This window comes from Diadema setosum, chromosome 19 (genome assembly GCF_964275005.1).
Source record: "Diadema setosum chromosome 19, eeDiaSeto1, whole genome shotgun sequence".
In the NCBI taxonomy this organism is placed as follows: Eukaryota; Metazoa; Echinodermata; class Echinoidea; order Diadematoida; family Diadematidae; genus Diadema; species Diadema setosum.
In genome coordinates this window covers 19,711,133-19,728,229 of record NC_092703.1, presented here as the reverse complement: position 1 = coordinate 19,728,229, position 17,097 = coordinate 19,711,133, and the positions used below count along the sequence as shown (strand labels likewise).

At 38.6% G+C, this 17,097-nt stretch overlaps 1 protein-coding gene across 1 annotated transcript; it reads right to left on the bottom strand.

Annotated features, from left to right (window-relative positions):
* Window positions 1–200: 200 nt before the first annotated feature.
* On the bottom strand, window positions 201–13,687 carry LOC140242800 (organic cation transporter protein-like). The gene is made up of 11 exons (XM_072322555.1): window positions 13,538–13,687; window positions 10,993–11,256; window positions 10,544–10,647; window positions 9,554–9,708; window positions 7,934–8,102; window positions 7,315–7,453; window positions 6,470–6,561; window positions 5,250–5,458; window positions 3,091–3,199; window positions 1,753–1,962; window positions 201–1,011 (listed from the first exon to the last, which is right to left on the bottom strand). Exons 1-11 carry the CDS (start codon window positions 13,685–13,687, stop codon window positions 891–893), a joined length of 1,722 nt encoding a protein of 573 aa, XP_072178656.1. The 3' UTR covers window positions 201–890.
* Between the last annotated feature and the right edge of the window lie 3,410 nt (window positions 13,688–17,097).

Sequence of the window (17,097 nt, the reverse complement as noted above, 5' to 3'; positions counted from 1 at the left end):
CAATAAAACTTTGTAATGACATCGTCAGATAGACAGAGAAAGACTAGAAAACAACCTACTAAATAAATAGAAATGTAAAAAAAAAAATGTTCTGATGACTTCTTCACAGACGCTTAAAGACACAAGGAAACTTTCGTCAGCAAATAATGCTGACAAGATATAAATGGGCCAAGTGTTTTCTCCCCAAAAACAAATCTTTCGTTTAACAGGTGGCATTTCGGTGTTTTAACAAACAACTGCCTTATCAATTGTGTTATTATCATCATTATTAGCATTATTATCATCATAATCATGACTATTATTATCATGATTATCACCATGATTATCATCATAATTATCATTATTGCCATTATCACTGTACGTTACTTGTTTTCACCATCGTCCTGTATTCACATGTCTGAAGTATTAGCATTATATTATCAGCGCACATATCACAGCACATATCAGCACACCTTGCTGCTTGCAATGCTTTTGCCAAGTTGCCACCACGCCTTCATGTCTTCGCGAATTCTCGCCCTACACTAAGTCTTTTATCAAGGAGGTACTGGGAGAGCTCGTGTAATATCTCACTGGCGTTATAAAAGGTCGGGATGTTTCCATAGACTTGAGTAGTTAAAACGCTGATATAGTGCATAAGCAGATAAAACGCAGACATCATTATACATGACGTGTAACTCCTTTGAGCTCTGAAAGTCTTCTATCACTGAAACAGTAAGCTACACATATTGCTCGCTCTGAGCAAACTATCTTTGGAAACCCGTACAGCAGTTGATACGCAGCACCTTCTAGAATGTTGAATACAGAAGCTAGAATGACTCATATCAGTGTAATTCACAGACCAGATTCCCGTCAGCCCCCATTCTGGAACCATCTTGGCTCTCTTGGTCAGATCAGGTCCGAACGTCGTCATCTTCCTGCGCCTTTTGGTACTTGAAGTCTCCCGTCTTTGTGCCAGCCGCGCGTTCCTCGAGATCAACCCCATCAGCTCCTTTCTCAGTCTCAACCAGTAGCCTGAAAGGAAAATCGAGAATGATTGATGACATTAAGACCAAATCCGTGACCTTCGGCAAAGGAAGCTTTAGTAAATGCAAAATAATTGCTTCTTCTTGTGTTATGATATTCATTCCCTACGACAACACGACAGACCCCCTTGAAGTAGTGTGCTACATATACATTTTGCTGAATTATCAGCAATTGTATAAAAAATATTGTCATGAAACTCAACACAGGATGTTTTTGGTTTAGGCACAGAGCGACAAAACCATCTTTGCAATTCCTTTAACATGTAAAGTGTACTAGCACCCAATATCCAGATTGCAAATGATGACATTATTTTAATCATTAAGTTCTGCCAGTCAACACAAAGCGTTATCATGATTGTCATTATCATTTTGGCCAATTATTTAGCAACTACAAATCTTGTCCTTTAAGATTGAGCGTTGAGCCATCACATCTCTAAAACAGTCTGATGGGATGGAAAAGAAACAACTCTTGTATCTAATTAGGCAAAGAGCGAGGATTTTTGTACAGATTAAAGAGTCTGCGATATGATTTATGATTACTTTATCACCTCATCATGTGATTGGGCATAATGGTACTGATCATGAAAACAAGTGTGATCCTTTTAATCGTCCACTTCATTCTTTTTCTATAAGCGTGCATGCTTCCAAGTGTTCCTGCAACTACAACATCATCAACGGTAAGAAGAGAAAAAGCTCGGGGTCGGAGGTTTCACTCTCGCGCTCAACCTACTTTCCGAAGTTCTCTCCTTCTTCGATTGTCTCAGGAACTCGCCGACCTTTCGTCTCTGGGAGAAAGAACGCTAGGACGCCCGCTACGACGGAGGAGACGCCGAATATAAAGAAGGGCGCGGGTCCCCAATATTCGGCGAGGTGCAGGATGAGCGGGCAAATCATACCTGCCACTCGGGAGGACATCGCACAAACACCCATTCCTGCTGACCTATTGTCAATAGAGGGAGACAAACACAAATTGACACGTAACAAAAGATCACAACAGTGGAGGAGTGATTGTTTACCAGAAGAGCCACTAAGAAACAACAACAACAACAATTTTCTTTTTTTACATACAGTTCATTATCACCGCTCTTGTTGCCCTCACACTTAGATTCTATCTCTCTTGATTTAATCATGATAAAAGTAATATGGAACATCTATATAGCGCGTAAGACAAAAATGTTTCGAAGAGCTGTACAATTTTAACAAAAGAGAACAAACATATAAATCAACTACGAATACAAAAAATCCACAATAACATAATCATAATCATCAGATCTGTTCTTGAAATAAATGGATTTTGAGACTCTTTTTGAAAATGGAGGTGGAGGACTGAATGTATGAGTAAGGAGGCTGTTCCGGAGAAAGGAGGGGGGGGGGGGGGACATAAACGGAGAAAGCGCAGTCACCATATCGGTTGTGGGTGCAAGGGTCAAACTCAAGTTGAGCTGTAGATGATGATTTGAGGTCCATGCGTGATCAGGTTTAATTACGAGGATGAACGGTTATGGATGAGGTTGCAAGTGATGAGAAGAATCTTAACCCATTCCCTACGGGAACCTAGTTGCCTGTGTAATAAGTCTATGGGGATTTAAGAATGCAGTATGGAATGGGTTAAACTTCATTCTTTGTGGGATTAACAGCCAGTGTAGATTGCGGATGACAGGGGTGATGCGCTCATACTTTCTAGTGCAGTGTTCTGTATGTGCTGAAGTGGAGAGTGGAGAGTCGTCAACAATAAAGCCGAGATCTCTGGCCGATTTAGACGCATTTATGACGGCTCCATCAATATTGAGACTAACAGACTCCTTTCTTTTTCTAAATTGTGACGCAATGTGGCGACTTCTGTTTTGTTTTCGTTTAACACCATGTTGTTGTCTCTAGTTCTTGAATGATAAAAAACTAACATATCCGCAGTAATCCGAGAAATAAGTGCGCAATGTTGTGTCTCCTCCAACTCATTTCTGTCTTTCTTTTCTTTTCTTTTTTATGTGGATTATGGAAATTGCAAAACAGGAAGGATTTCTCATTGGCAATACATGTTTTGTGCTGAAAACATATTCTTGTTATTAACCTTATTGGTGTCGGGAAGATCTCGGCTGGAAGAAGGTAAACGACAGCGAACGATCCCGCTATTCCAACTTTACCAATCATAGCGATTGTGACCCTGGCCACTCCAACAGCTAGTGGAAGAGAGAGATAATAACCAACAGGAATAATACTTGAAACATCAGATTACTAGTACACGATATCATACATGTATTTCCATCCCGTGACCAAATAATGGTCATGGAAGCGCAAATGACTGAACACTTACTTATTTTGACTAAAAAAAACAAGCACATGAAAACAAGATAATCTTAATCAGAGGGGTGAAGGTTCAGGTGTGAATTTCCTTCAATTTGTCTCTTTCTACAAATGAAATTTGCAAGATCGCAACTGCTGATCTGTAATGTAACGAACATGCGGAAAAAGGAACCATGGGACTCGAACCTGTCATCTACTGCTATCCGGGCAGAGACACTACCACCAGCAATGACCAGGCTATCCCTGGTTGCCGGCAGTGACACCATGAACTTGGAACAAACAATAATAATAATAATAATAATAATAATAATAATAATAATAATAATAATAATAATAATAATAATAATAATAATAATAACAACAATAATAATAATAATAATAATAATAATAATAATAATAATGATAATAATTATAATAATAATAATAATAATAATAATAATAATAATACATTCCGATTATATAGTGCATGTTACACTGAAGTCTCTATGCGCTTTATACAATTCCTATGATAACAATACAATGAGAAAATACATATGTAATATAATACAAATGACAACAAGAACAACAACAAAGATATTACAAAGAATGACCAAAGTATTGATTGAATAAATACGTCTTTAGTTTAGTTTTGAAAGTCTCTTGTGTTGGTGCGGGGCGAACAGAGATGGGTAAAGTGTTCCATAGGGTGGGTGCCATGACAGAGAAGGAACTTGAACCATAGTATTGAGTGTTGAAGCGGGGGACTTCAAAAAGTAGTTGGTGTTGTGATCGGAGAGCACGAGGAGGTGTGTAGACGTGGATGAGGTCAGAAATGTAGGATGGAGCTTCACCAGTGAGAGCTTTGTATGTGATAAGGAGTATTTTGTGTTCTACACGCTTACAGACAGGGAGCCAGTGGAGGTTTCTGAGGAGAAGTTTGGTACTGGTGTATGTGGTCGCTCTTTACTATCAAATACCCAAGCTCCGAAATTTCGACATTGCTATTTTAAGTAATCCAAGGCGGACAAGGCATTAATGACAGCTAGAGAATACAAAATTTCAATTGTAGAGGGAACCAAATTGAAGAAAACTCACGCCTCAACAAGCATTATGCATGTTATGGTTGATCAATGCATTAAACATACCAAATAGTCTGAAGTACCCGCAGAATGCGGTGTTTTAATTGTTTCTGAGCCGATTTTCAATATTTCACATAATTTATGTTTTTCTTCGATATTACCCATTTCATTGAATGCACCCGACTTCAAAACTATTTCATCAGTATGGGTCTATAGTGGAAATACTGTAGTCCATTCATAAATGATTTGCAGGTGTTTAGTGACTTCTACATTTACACTTTATAAAGAATATGATGAAATGAATCATAATGAAGACTATGATATCAATGAGTTTTTCAATAATGCTGATAGTAACGATTCCAAATTATTTTATGAACCATTTCAGAAGGTTTCAATGTAACTATAGCAAAGGTATGCTTACCAACAATGAACTCAGATACTATAAAGTATGTAGGTATGTATGCATGTATGTATATAACTGTATTTCACATACAGTATTGTATACATATCAAAATTCATAATGATATTGAATGTAATATAATGCAACATGAGTGTGTATATAGTTGTATACAAAACAACGTAAACTATTGTAACGTAATTCATGCAATCGTATGAAAGATTAACATTTAAACTCGTTTGTCCCGAGCCTGTTTTGTTTTGTTTTGTTTTGTTTTATTTTGTTGTTTTGGTGGATTTCTTTTTTCCTAGTTGGTGTTTTAGGGTTGGGTTGGGTTGCTATTTTGCTTTTGATTTTGTTTGTTTGTTTGTTTGTTTGTTTGTTTTTGTCGCAGAGCGCTTGTCCATGGTTTAAACCATGGACAAAGATTGTACCACCTTCGTGAATTCGGGGCTATGAGGAAGAACTCACGAACGAATCCGCTGACGAGGCAAGCAACTCCAGCGATCAGCATGTAGGAGACGATGATGGGCCTCCGACCAAACAACTCGATGCCGAATAGGACTGAGAGGTAGGCTGGTATCTCCACGGCTCCAGACACGAAGAAGGCGATGTAGAGATTAACGCCAAGAGACTCAGTAGCCAGCGAAATACCGTAATACACCAGCGTGCTCACAATCCTAGGAAATAATTCAACAACAAAAAAAAAAAAAAAAAAAAAAAAAAACACGTTTCACTATAAACTAACCTCTCTAGGATGATGTACGTCAAAGCAATGAAGTATTATAGTACACGTCGAAAAGTAAAATAACGAGTGATTATCATAGTGGAAGCGCTTTAACTGGCTTTTGTGGAAGCGATCAATTTCGTGTGTTCATGTGGAACGTCCAGTAGCAGTATTTTTTTTTGATACGATGTAATATTGAACATCATAACAATAATAATAGAAAATAATTATGATATTGTAAATTCTAATACAAAAATATGTATAAACATATAATATGTATATGCATGTATGTATATTTCTTGATTCTTCGTTATATATATATACAAATCTTTGGACTAATGTTACACACATTTCAACTGAAATAAAGTAATTGAATCAATATCGAAATAAATGCATAAGCCGTCGTAATTGTGACATTCATAATGGTTGTTAAATCACCAGACAGTAGGCCTATGCTAATCGTCGTTTAATGAAAAACCCACATTTCCTTGTATTGTAATAGGAGGAGAGGAAGAAGAAGAAGAATGAACAAGTAATTAAATTTATGACAACTTGATATCTCCAAGGGTCTCTCAAATCACAAATACAATCTCTTGTGATGTAAGCAAAAGACAAGAGTCTTTGAATGTTCCCGGAAATACTATACGGGATAACAAGCTCTTTCCCTTTTAACATACCATAACAGCTTTCTGTAGTCGCGACAAAATAGTTGCCAATCAAACCTTACCTTGCATGCAGTTCAAATTTCATATTGTTGTCATTCCAGCTTTGCACGTATCGGCCTAATAGATTATACACAAATTTTGTCTGACTGGTGTGTGTGCGTAAGAGAGGAAAAAAAAAAAACCAGCAGACCGACAGACGTGTACTTATACGGACAGTGTGAACAATACATTACAGCGTTCTGCACTGCAATATGCCAGTATAATTATATTATTATATAAAATCAGTTTTTGCTGCTTACCATATAAATGCCATGTTGAGTGTATACATACGGAGTCGTGGAGTCCGAAACAAGTCCAGAACTGTCGGTTCTTTCTCGTTGGTGGCGCTGCTCTACAGAATAAAACAACATCGCGAATTTAGGTGTAAGTTTCTTCAGTTGGTCTTCAACCCTCTGAATAATATCTTTCATTCATCGCGAATTTAGTAATGCAAAAAAAAAAAAAAACACGAAATAATGATATTAATCATGCAAGGTAATGTAAACCATACATCGGTATTGAATAAATTTGTACAATAGTCAAATAGTTAATGATGAATATACATTAGATGACTAAATAATTGTGGTTTTTTTTTTTGTTGTTGATTTCTTTTCGGGGGGGGGGGGATAGAAGAAGCATCTAAAAATATATATTTGAATTTTACCTGCAATACAGATACGAATGACGTATTCGTCATCGTTTCTTTTTATTTTCTTTTTTCTGTGCGTGTGAGGGGAGGGGTGAAGGTAAAGAGAGAATAAACTTTTAAAAAATCCCGTCAAACATGCCTTGCAATCAAAGCAAGATATAACGATTCCAATAACATCTTATTAAGACAGCATGCTTATTGTGTTTTGATGAGGTATCATTTGACGCACGTTTTTGTTTGTTTGTTTATTTGTTTTCACCATGTTTTGCCCCCTTTTGCCATTGTTTATTTGGCATATTGCCGTGCAAGGACGCTGTAGAACAAAGACTTAGGATTACACTATTGAGCCACAAAGTGCGGAATAAAATATGCGGAATTATAATGCGTTTATATACAACTACGGAGGTTCTAAGTGTCCTGGGAGTAGGGCCGACTACTCCATAACTGATCCCATACCTCTTTAAGAGCTTCGCTCTCTTCGAACAGCGGGTCGGGTAGCTTTGCCTTGTTCATTATGGCAGCTTTCTGCAGGACCTTCTCTGCCTTCTTCAGTCGCCCCTTGGCGATCAACCATCGGGCAGACTCGGGAAGGAATCTGTTCGAGATTACAGTCAGCACATCATCAATCACAGTCATATTTCTAAAACATCATTTCACTCTATTCCATAAAAGCAGTTGTTCACACGATGAATATCACGTGCCACAGACGCAACCTCTCCCATACACACGGACACACCGGCTTGTAGTTGCACTGTGATTTTTCAATGAATAAATCTTAACAAATGATGATACCAATGATGAAATAACGACAGAGTTAAATGTCATTAGTTTCATTATTCTCTCTTCGAATATATAATTGTAGAAACTAAAGTAAGTTTGATGTATGATGACTTCTAATGAGATGAGCAGTCCAAACAATGAATAAGGGCCAAATTGAGAGGTGTTTTATGAGAAAATGAAGAGAGAGAGGAAAAAGTTGTGAAAAGTGCATGAAAGTTGACAGAGGAAACAGCTGAGACCTCTACGTAACTTCACTCCCTCAACCTGAGCATGATAAAAAACAAGATTGCCTTACGGGAAGATGGCGAAGTAGGCAACGGGAATGAGGGACACACAGAGTTGCAGATGACGCCAGTTCCGGATGAAATAAGCAATCCCTGCTAGGATGATGGCACCCACCGCCCAGTAGAAGTTCATGGCGATACCAGTAAAGTAGCGTTTAGATGGCCCTACAAGTTCGGTGCCTGAGGGCAAATAAACCGAGTGGTGATGAAATGAGTTTGTATGATAAAGTGAGAAATCCATAATGTGTTATGATAGAACCTATATCAATACATTCTTCTTTCTACTTGCAGATCGAGTTAGCGTAATCAGCATACAGCGTTATATCAATCATCTATTCTCGTTGCAAAGTTTGACGATTTTTCACGTTTTCTATCTCTTTCCAATGAATGTAATCCCAACCGCGATATTTTTTCTTATATTTATGTACTTTTTCTAAAGAAAAAAAAAAGCAAAAATCAAATTACAATATCATACACGAAGAGGAGTCTGCAAAGCCAATCCCTATTCGTGAAGATGGAGTGAGTATTATTGTATTGATACATTCAACCAGGAAGTCACAGGAACCCACAATCACGGGCCTCCTCGTACCTGTAATAACTCTGCATGCAAACTCACGTAATGAATAGAAGGGGAAAAGAGGCAGATAAATCATTTGTGCTACCAATGACAATGGATTTACAGGGTCACCAGGGGGAGGAATCGGCGACCTATACGGCACACCTCTTTGCCTGAGCATACCATGACTGTCATTCAAAAGCCTACTTACTATTTGCAGGGAGGTTTCCTTTCACCTCCCTGCTGTTTGTAAATCCCACTTCAAAGCGTGCCTTTGTGACACAAGTGCTTTCGCAGATATGTGTACCTGCATTATACAAGTAGTTGTTGTCTCGTGTAGACAAGCAGTTTGTAGATAATATACGAGGACCTGTACCACACTCATCACTATTGTTGGATTTCTTGTTGATATTCAACAACTATCAATTCATTTGTTTGAAGACAGAAAAAAACCTAACTTGACTTTCCATTGATCCACGTGAACTTTTGAAAGCAAACAGCAAGAACAATTGAACACTATAAAGGGAATGCTCTCCATATCAGATCACTGTTTGTTAATTATCATGTACACCACGTAAATATTCTCCTGGATTTTGGATAGATCTGACTGGAACTAATGTATCTTGAATTGAACTGATTTTGATTATATCCAGGCTGGACAGTGGGTACCACAAATTTTGACAGCAGTTGTAACTAGAAATATTACCTTCGCCATTCGCTTTTAAAGGGTATACAAGGGCACGGACTATATTGCTGCTGTGTGACAGATGTACCACAAAAAAAAAAAAAAAAAAAAAAAAAAAAAAAACGTATCACAGTGAAGCCTTCTCTTTGCATCCAGAAATTCTTGACTGCACAAAAAGACTATATTTCTGCAATCTTTTGACCCTTTGTTGACGATACATCACTCAGTGTAATCATACAACGATCCTACGTACATTGTGGATCGATCAAATAAGTGACGAAGAACACCGTAATGATTAGTGTAGTGAATTTCACGTGAATACATGCAGAAGAGACAAAACAACTCTTCTGTAGTAAATTAAAGGCCTCCTATAAAACATCATTTTCTCACCCATGACGAATGATGAGATGAGAACTCCGTAGATTGCGGCTCCGACTACAAACCGGAGGACGGTGAAGACCCAGATGTTGGGCGAGAAGGCAAGGCAGGTACCCGAAACGCAGAGTGTGGAGAGCGAGGAGAGGAGTGACAGCTGGCGGCCAAATCTTCCGAGAGAATGAATAAACGACATGCATGTTACTTATGAAGATGAAGGTCTTGATACTGTTTGTATTGTGTCTCATTTCTTTATTCTAATCAGTTTATAATGTATTTACAATACATTTTGAGAAGGTACGGAAGAATAGGTAAGATTTGGTCGATTTTTTCCCTTCCACAGGGTGTTTTTTTATACACATATTCAGAAAGTGACATTTACAAATAATTTTTCAATACAAAACAGAATGAGAATTAATTTTGGTCAATTTTTGATAGGGACCACAAAGTGTCCAATGAAACTTGAGCTGAGACAATACCCGGACACATAATCATCTCTGCATCAACTTGTAATTTATACAATCACGCGAGTGGGTATGCCTTCGTTTTACCCATGGTGGAATATCAGCTAATATGGTATTCTTCTAAAAACTAAATGACAGTATCTACCTCATTAATTGCATTCCAGGAAAGGCAACTGCAAAACAGAATCCTGGGTTTCTAGAGGGCGCTTTAGCAAAGTTACTGAAAGTTTGGTATATCATTACCTTTACTGCCCATTTAATGCAATAATACCATTTGGCGATTATGTCACGCACATCGTCGTCTTATTCGTTATCGTCCCCACTATACTGTGATTATTGCTACCCGACGCACAATTGCAGTTAGCATTTAGTTGTAGAGATTACGTCAATATTCTGAAGATCTCCATAATGGTATGGTTCGACGTCATGAATAAAGAACGACTTGGTACAGTCGTTAAAACGTCCTGTCATTGTTTGGTGTGTTTTTTTTTTTTTAATTGCTAGATTTGAGGATATTCTTCCTGTTCATCGATCGACCTACCTGTCTGAGATGTGACCAAAGACGAGTGAGCCCAGCAAGAAACCAAGAAAGTAGAGCGACTGAGAAACGGATGTTACGTAACTCAGTCCGCAGACGAGGTTAAACTGTCGTGAAACGAGAAAAAGTAGCCTGATAAAAATAACCCACACAACAACAACAATAGCGGGATGCAGATTCATGTTCGAAATTAATGGAAGAACTAGCAGTCATTCACGTTGCTTTGGAAATCGGCTAACACCTGGGTTACAGACATGCAAAGGCTTAATTCACCTGATACCTCGATGTTATCAAAATCATAACTTGAGTGAGCATAGATCATTAAAGTATTATGGACTCTTTATAAATTGCATTCACATGCCTTGCTGTTTCACTGTCATTCATTAAGTTGTTGTTGAAGTTAACAGAAAATTCAGACAACCACAAATTATGTGGAGGGGACATTTTCTCACATCCTGAACAACCGTCGACTGGAAAACACTTTTGTCGTATACCCATCCCGCATCACACGGCACTACGTCATGTCCGGTCAAGTTCAAATCCGGGAAGAATTCATCTTCTGCAGACAGCTGGTAGCGCTCGCACTTCTCGAAGATGACATCCCCAGTGTCATCAGACACAGTGTAGGGGATGGCGACGTCTCGCTTTGCGAGCTGGCACTCCTCGGATGTATTGTAGCCCCACTCACTGCAATTTACGTTGTCCCACTCAGGAATCTTAAAAGAAAATGCATACACAGAAACATCTGGTAGTAGTTTTAGCATCCGACGTAAGTTTTATATGAGTTTAAAAGGTTTTACATAAGTTTCAGGTCCATTCGGTACCGGGATGTGAATTATTGGTATATCATTCTTATACGATATAACACTGCGTTTAGTTGATCTTCGCGGACAAAGACACACATTCACGCACACACACACACACACACACGCACACACACGCACTCACTCACACAAACACACACACACCACACCACACCAACACACACACAAAAAAAGCTGTCCTAATGAATTATGATTAACAAAAGATATCATATGGAACATGCAAGTTATAATCATTATGCTCAGTTTGTGGGATGGTACATTCAAACGTCTTCTGTTAGTCAAATTCCTAATGTAACAGTGATTGACAGACTGTTATCTTGGTTTTGAAGTGCTTTTTATTTTTATTGATGGGTGGATTGAAGGATTCTATAGAAAAGATATCTGAAAAAATTATGGCATATAGTTCTGAAATTTATTTTTTTATCTTCGTTTTGCCACAAGAGACCGTTAGGGTATCATGAATCAACACAAGTCAAAATGCATTTGCAGTGAATAGGTCCTATAATAATAATAGAAGGGATGTGTACTTTTCACAACAATGATGAATGCAGTAACATGGTCTACATGACCGTGTCCAAAATATGGAAGAAAGGGGCGGTATTTCCAATGACACACACAAAAAGATGGATGATACGCAGGATTGGGGGAGGGGGCAATACACAATGAATTAACCAAGAATACAGCCTAAAGTGTTATTTTTTGACATGTGACCAAAATTTTTGCAACCGAGATAACGCCTGAAGTCGTTATTTTATGACACAATCCATGTAACCAAGTTTATGTATGCGCAAGATACGAGAGTCTGCAAAGCGACCACGCGGGAATTATAACCAGAATACAGATAAAAATGTTTTTGACACTTGGCCATCATCTAGACAGCGAAGACATCTGAACATAATGACGTTTAATTTGTAAATTAATAATCAATCTAGCTCTGCGTGAAAAAAAAAAAAATATCTGTTTATACTAATTGGGGCCATAGGGCCTGTATCAATAAAGATGAAGAATGGAGATTATCTTTTTTACCATTGAAACTAATCGGCACAGTCAAAAAGTCGTTATAACATGATTCAAGTTACACGGTCTACAAGTGTGCAAAGTATGGGATGATAGAGCATTTATGAACCAAGATACAGAATAAATTATTTTTTACCTTTGACCCCAATTCATGCGGTCAAGATGCAGTCTGATCAGGACGTCATTATTTTATAAAATGATCCATGTAACGTGTTCTAAAATGTGTCCAAATATAATGGGGGATGTCGGGCATGTCAGGAATGACATTCAGTTATGCATGTTATGTACACAATGGATAATAAGACATTCCAAATCACAAAATGGCGCCTAGATGACGTCATGCATGAATGATCACTGTGATCACCTTCTAGACACTATTCATGGGGCAGTGTGTAATAACAGTGGAAAGTTGCATGAGAATTGGTCCTGGCACTTCTGAGATAAGAAGCACAAAGTGCGGCTGGAAGAGCAAATGATAAAGACAGAAAGAAAGATTTTGACAAATGGTGATAGGCCGATATGGTATCACCTAATGATTGCTCTTTGATAGTTATATTCCTTATTTGTTTCTTTTTGTCCGGTTTCTGTAAAAGGCATAATTCACCATTTGCAGATGAAAAAAAAAAAAAACAGGTTTAGTGCTTCAAAATAGTTCTAAAATGTGAGTTAGGGATAGATCGAAACAACCAATGTAATTTTGTATCAGTATAATCGATGTTACGTATTGTTAGATATACAAAATGTGAACAATAGTTATAATAAAAATGTTTTCAGAGTAAACCGTCTACAGTTATGGTTTATTGAGAAGAATAGTGATATCTCCTTTTATTTTAGGTTTTATTGCAAAAGTTTTATATGGTAGGATGTTTTGTGATACAACTGACCTACACATATGCTTCAAGTAAAATGTGATATCTTGAACAATTTTAAATTAGTGCTTCCGAAGGTAAACAGGACCTGTAAGTGTACGTGGGACCCACATCCCTGGTGAGGCATAACAAGTATTTGTTTACAGACAGTCAACCTGCCCTGGACTTTGAGATCCAAACAAGCAGCAGCGGGCAAAAAATGGGTATATTACAGGTGAATGAAGAATACACGGATCTCATTCAGAGCATGGGGTTTGTAGGTCCACGTTCAGAGCATGTCTACTGACCTTGCACCAATGATCTGATGAACCCATGAGGAAGACAGAGACGAGAAGGTGAAAGGCAGTGAGAAAGGCGAAGAGACAACACAGGTTGTACGTCCAGATCTGGTACCGCCCAAAGCCGCCAATCGTAAGGAGAATGTCGTCGAACTTCATGACTGCGTTGTATACAAATTTACGAGTTCTTCTTTAACCGATCCACGGTCCCCTTAATCGACGACAGGATAACACGCCACAATACTACACGGCAAAACCGGTTGTTATCTCCCCTGTAATCCAGACTTTCGATTCGGTCTATATGCCTGGCGCATTTGAACGTCAGAAGCAGGCCTACTTACAGATTGATCTTAACCTATTATCATAACATACACGGCTCTCAAACAACTCACGGACTTCGCCCGATCCTCACACAGGTCAAAGTTGAGAATTGGACCCATTTCTTCAGATGTACACGATGATGTTGGCTTGCATAGTATAGTTTCCTCGCTGCCGCGCTTGGTTGCACTAGGAAGATTCCATAAAAGGGTTACACCAGGCCCTGGTTACACTGCAAGTCGCCTATAGTGCAAACAAGGAATTGATTCGGCTTTGTGTTGGCTTTATCGTCACCAATGCTCTTTGACACCACCAGGACCAGAAATATGGCCACTTCTTTTCTCAATCCCTCTCTCTCTCTCTCCCTCTCTACTCTATTTCGTCCCGTTTTCTTTATCTCTCTTTTGCTCTTATTTTTTTCTTTCCCCGCTCTCCTTCCCCCACAACTACCCCAGGTTAAATAGACCGATTTTGCAACTGTATTCAAATTTTATACATGCTTTGTTCACAAAAGTTGACCTTAACTACAAAGTTTTCTGGAGGCTTGTCCTACCTAGCAATAACTGAGTGAATTCCTGCCTGTAGAACTTAATGGCAGGGGACAGGGGCCGGAAGAAATGCTTCGCTACTCGTAGGCTGTATATAGGAAAATCGAGGCATCCATAAATTGTAGTTCATCACAGAAACGGTCTATTCGTGCTTTAGTTATGTCGTTGTTAGCCACACGCTAAAGTCCCTCGAGAAAGACAAGTATAGAATTTACAGAAGTTTTTATACTCAGTGTAGAATGCGAGAATCTCGGTTTTTCTTTTTTTTTTTTCATTCAGTTTTGTACCAATTCAAAATCTTCAGAAGTTACATCTTTCAAAAAAGAAATGGCCTTTGGGAACAATCACAATTTGTCATATTGGAAGGAAGCGCCTTTTAAAGCATTTAATTCGCACATAAGCATTCGCATAGTACAAGTCGTAACATCAACGCTATTACGCCAGAAAACCTATTTCACAACCGTCACAAGATGCCTCGACCACCAGGAGAAAGAAGGCTAAATCCGCTCATAAGAACTCTTCTTATTAAGGTTGCAAATGATTATCTTTTTATCATAGTGTAAGCACCACTCTTTTCCCATGAATGCGATTGTGAGTTTCTTTAGGAAGACTGAAAAGGCTGGAATGTGATTTTATGAAGTCTTTAACAATTCATTCATGTCTATAATATGCAAGAGAGGGAGAGAGAGAGAGAGAGAGAGAGAGAGATTTGTTCACAACGCTGTTTAGGTGTTCCCGGTATGTGAGGATGCGGTCCAACAAAACTCCAAGGTACTATAAGGGCCTATGTAGGGAACTCCTTATGCTTGACAGGCTTGCAAGGAACCGCTACCTTGAGTGTAGCGTTAGCAAAATTGTTACTAAGATGGAAGGCATAGGTCTGATGGTAGTCCTTGAAAGGTTGGGGCAAAGTCTCCAGAAGGTGAGGTACTCCTCCATTGTCTTAAGATGTTGTGCAAGGACTTGGCTAATGTCGTCCAAGGACCTTCTCTGAGACTTAAGTGCAAGATCATCTGCATGAGCAAACTTCCTACATGAAGTGATGGACCGTCACCACGTATAGGCCTATGTTAAAAAGAAGTGGAGCTAGTTTAGAGTCCAGAGTCCTAACACAGCCAGTCTGGTTACCTAGAGCAAGCCTGAATCTGCAATTGCTGAAGATTGGAGGCAATCAGTGTGAAGTCGTTACAGCATTGCTTTCAGAATGAGGCAGCACTTTATCTCAGAGGCTCCCTTGACATCATACGCAAACACAATCACTCCAAGAAAACTGGTGGTAAAATCCATCTACCTCCAAAACAGTGAACCCTTCCACCTACAATGTTTGGATTTAGAGAACAATGTCAGCATGGCTGTAGTCAAATAGCTCTGTGGATGGCTGCTGGTAAGCTTGGGCTTTGGATCTTCTGCAAGATCACCCAGTGACCCCAAGGTATCTTGCAAGGCAGTCGCAGGACTGCAGGGGCCGCGGAACCAGGGGCTGAGCAGTAGTCCCACCCCCCCCCCCACACAACACACACACACACACACACACACACACACACACACACACACACACACACACAACGCACACACACGTGTTTGTTTGTTTGTTTGTTTGTTTATCGTAACTTTTCATTTCCAGACAAGAAATGTCGTTTCTACAGTGGCAAGCACAAAATAAGAGTACCTGATGCTATTCTAGAGTCCATTTTAATGCATTGTATATGTTCAGGGATGCATAATGAGGTCGTATCTTTTCTCATTTGGAGTAACTGGGCCCTTCTCAAGGTCGTGTGGGGTAAGACGGACTTTTTTCCTGATGGAAGCAGGATGAAAGTAGCAATGCTTCTGACTCCACACTCTCATAGCATATGTGTCTTTCAGCATGATATGCGTCAACTCTATTGCCCAGTGCTTGCATCCTTAGACAAAATATGAAATCATTGTCGGATGTTACAAAAAAAAAAAAAAAAAAAATAGGAGTACCTTCGTGTGATGACTGTCTGTTTCCAGACTTTCTGTTAGATATATCACCATACAGAAATAGAAAAATATGTCGGATACTATTATCAATCCTTTAAAAAAAATTATAACCATTCAAGCACAAGTCCATGCTGTTACATCTCAAAATTATACTACCAGCCTTGAGCGATCATAGAATCAGTGGAATATCTGATCCACCGTGACGATATCAGAAAAGACGGAAGGTCATTTATACTTTGAATGAAATCCTATTTTGGGTTAACAGGGGAAAAATTGGGCATTTTCTATTTCAGATATTTGACGAGATAAAGTTAGGTGGTCCTTTTTTCACTTTCCCCTGCTTCATATTCTTTCTTGGATGAAGGGATTGAAAAGTTGGTACAATATCGCTTTTAAATAATGTCAAATAAGACCGTCATTTTGAAGTTTGATTTGTGTCATTATCTGAGATTCAGCCTTTTAATTCAGTAAACATGATGGTGTTCAACATCTCAAGGCAAATAAGTATCAAATGTTCAGAATTATCTTATTCCTGATAAAAGATCTTGATATAAACATCAATTCAAGTTTGTTTGGTTTTTTTTTTTGGTTGTTTTTTTTATTCCTAGGGCGAATCCAGAATGAGGTGGCGAATTTGGATGTTGACATAACTTTTTTTTTAAATGACATAACTTTTTGTTATCAACATCCTTCTGATCTATGATAAGCACCCACATCTTGATAAACAGTGTAGCTGCA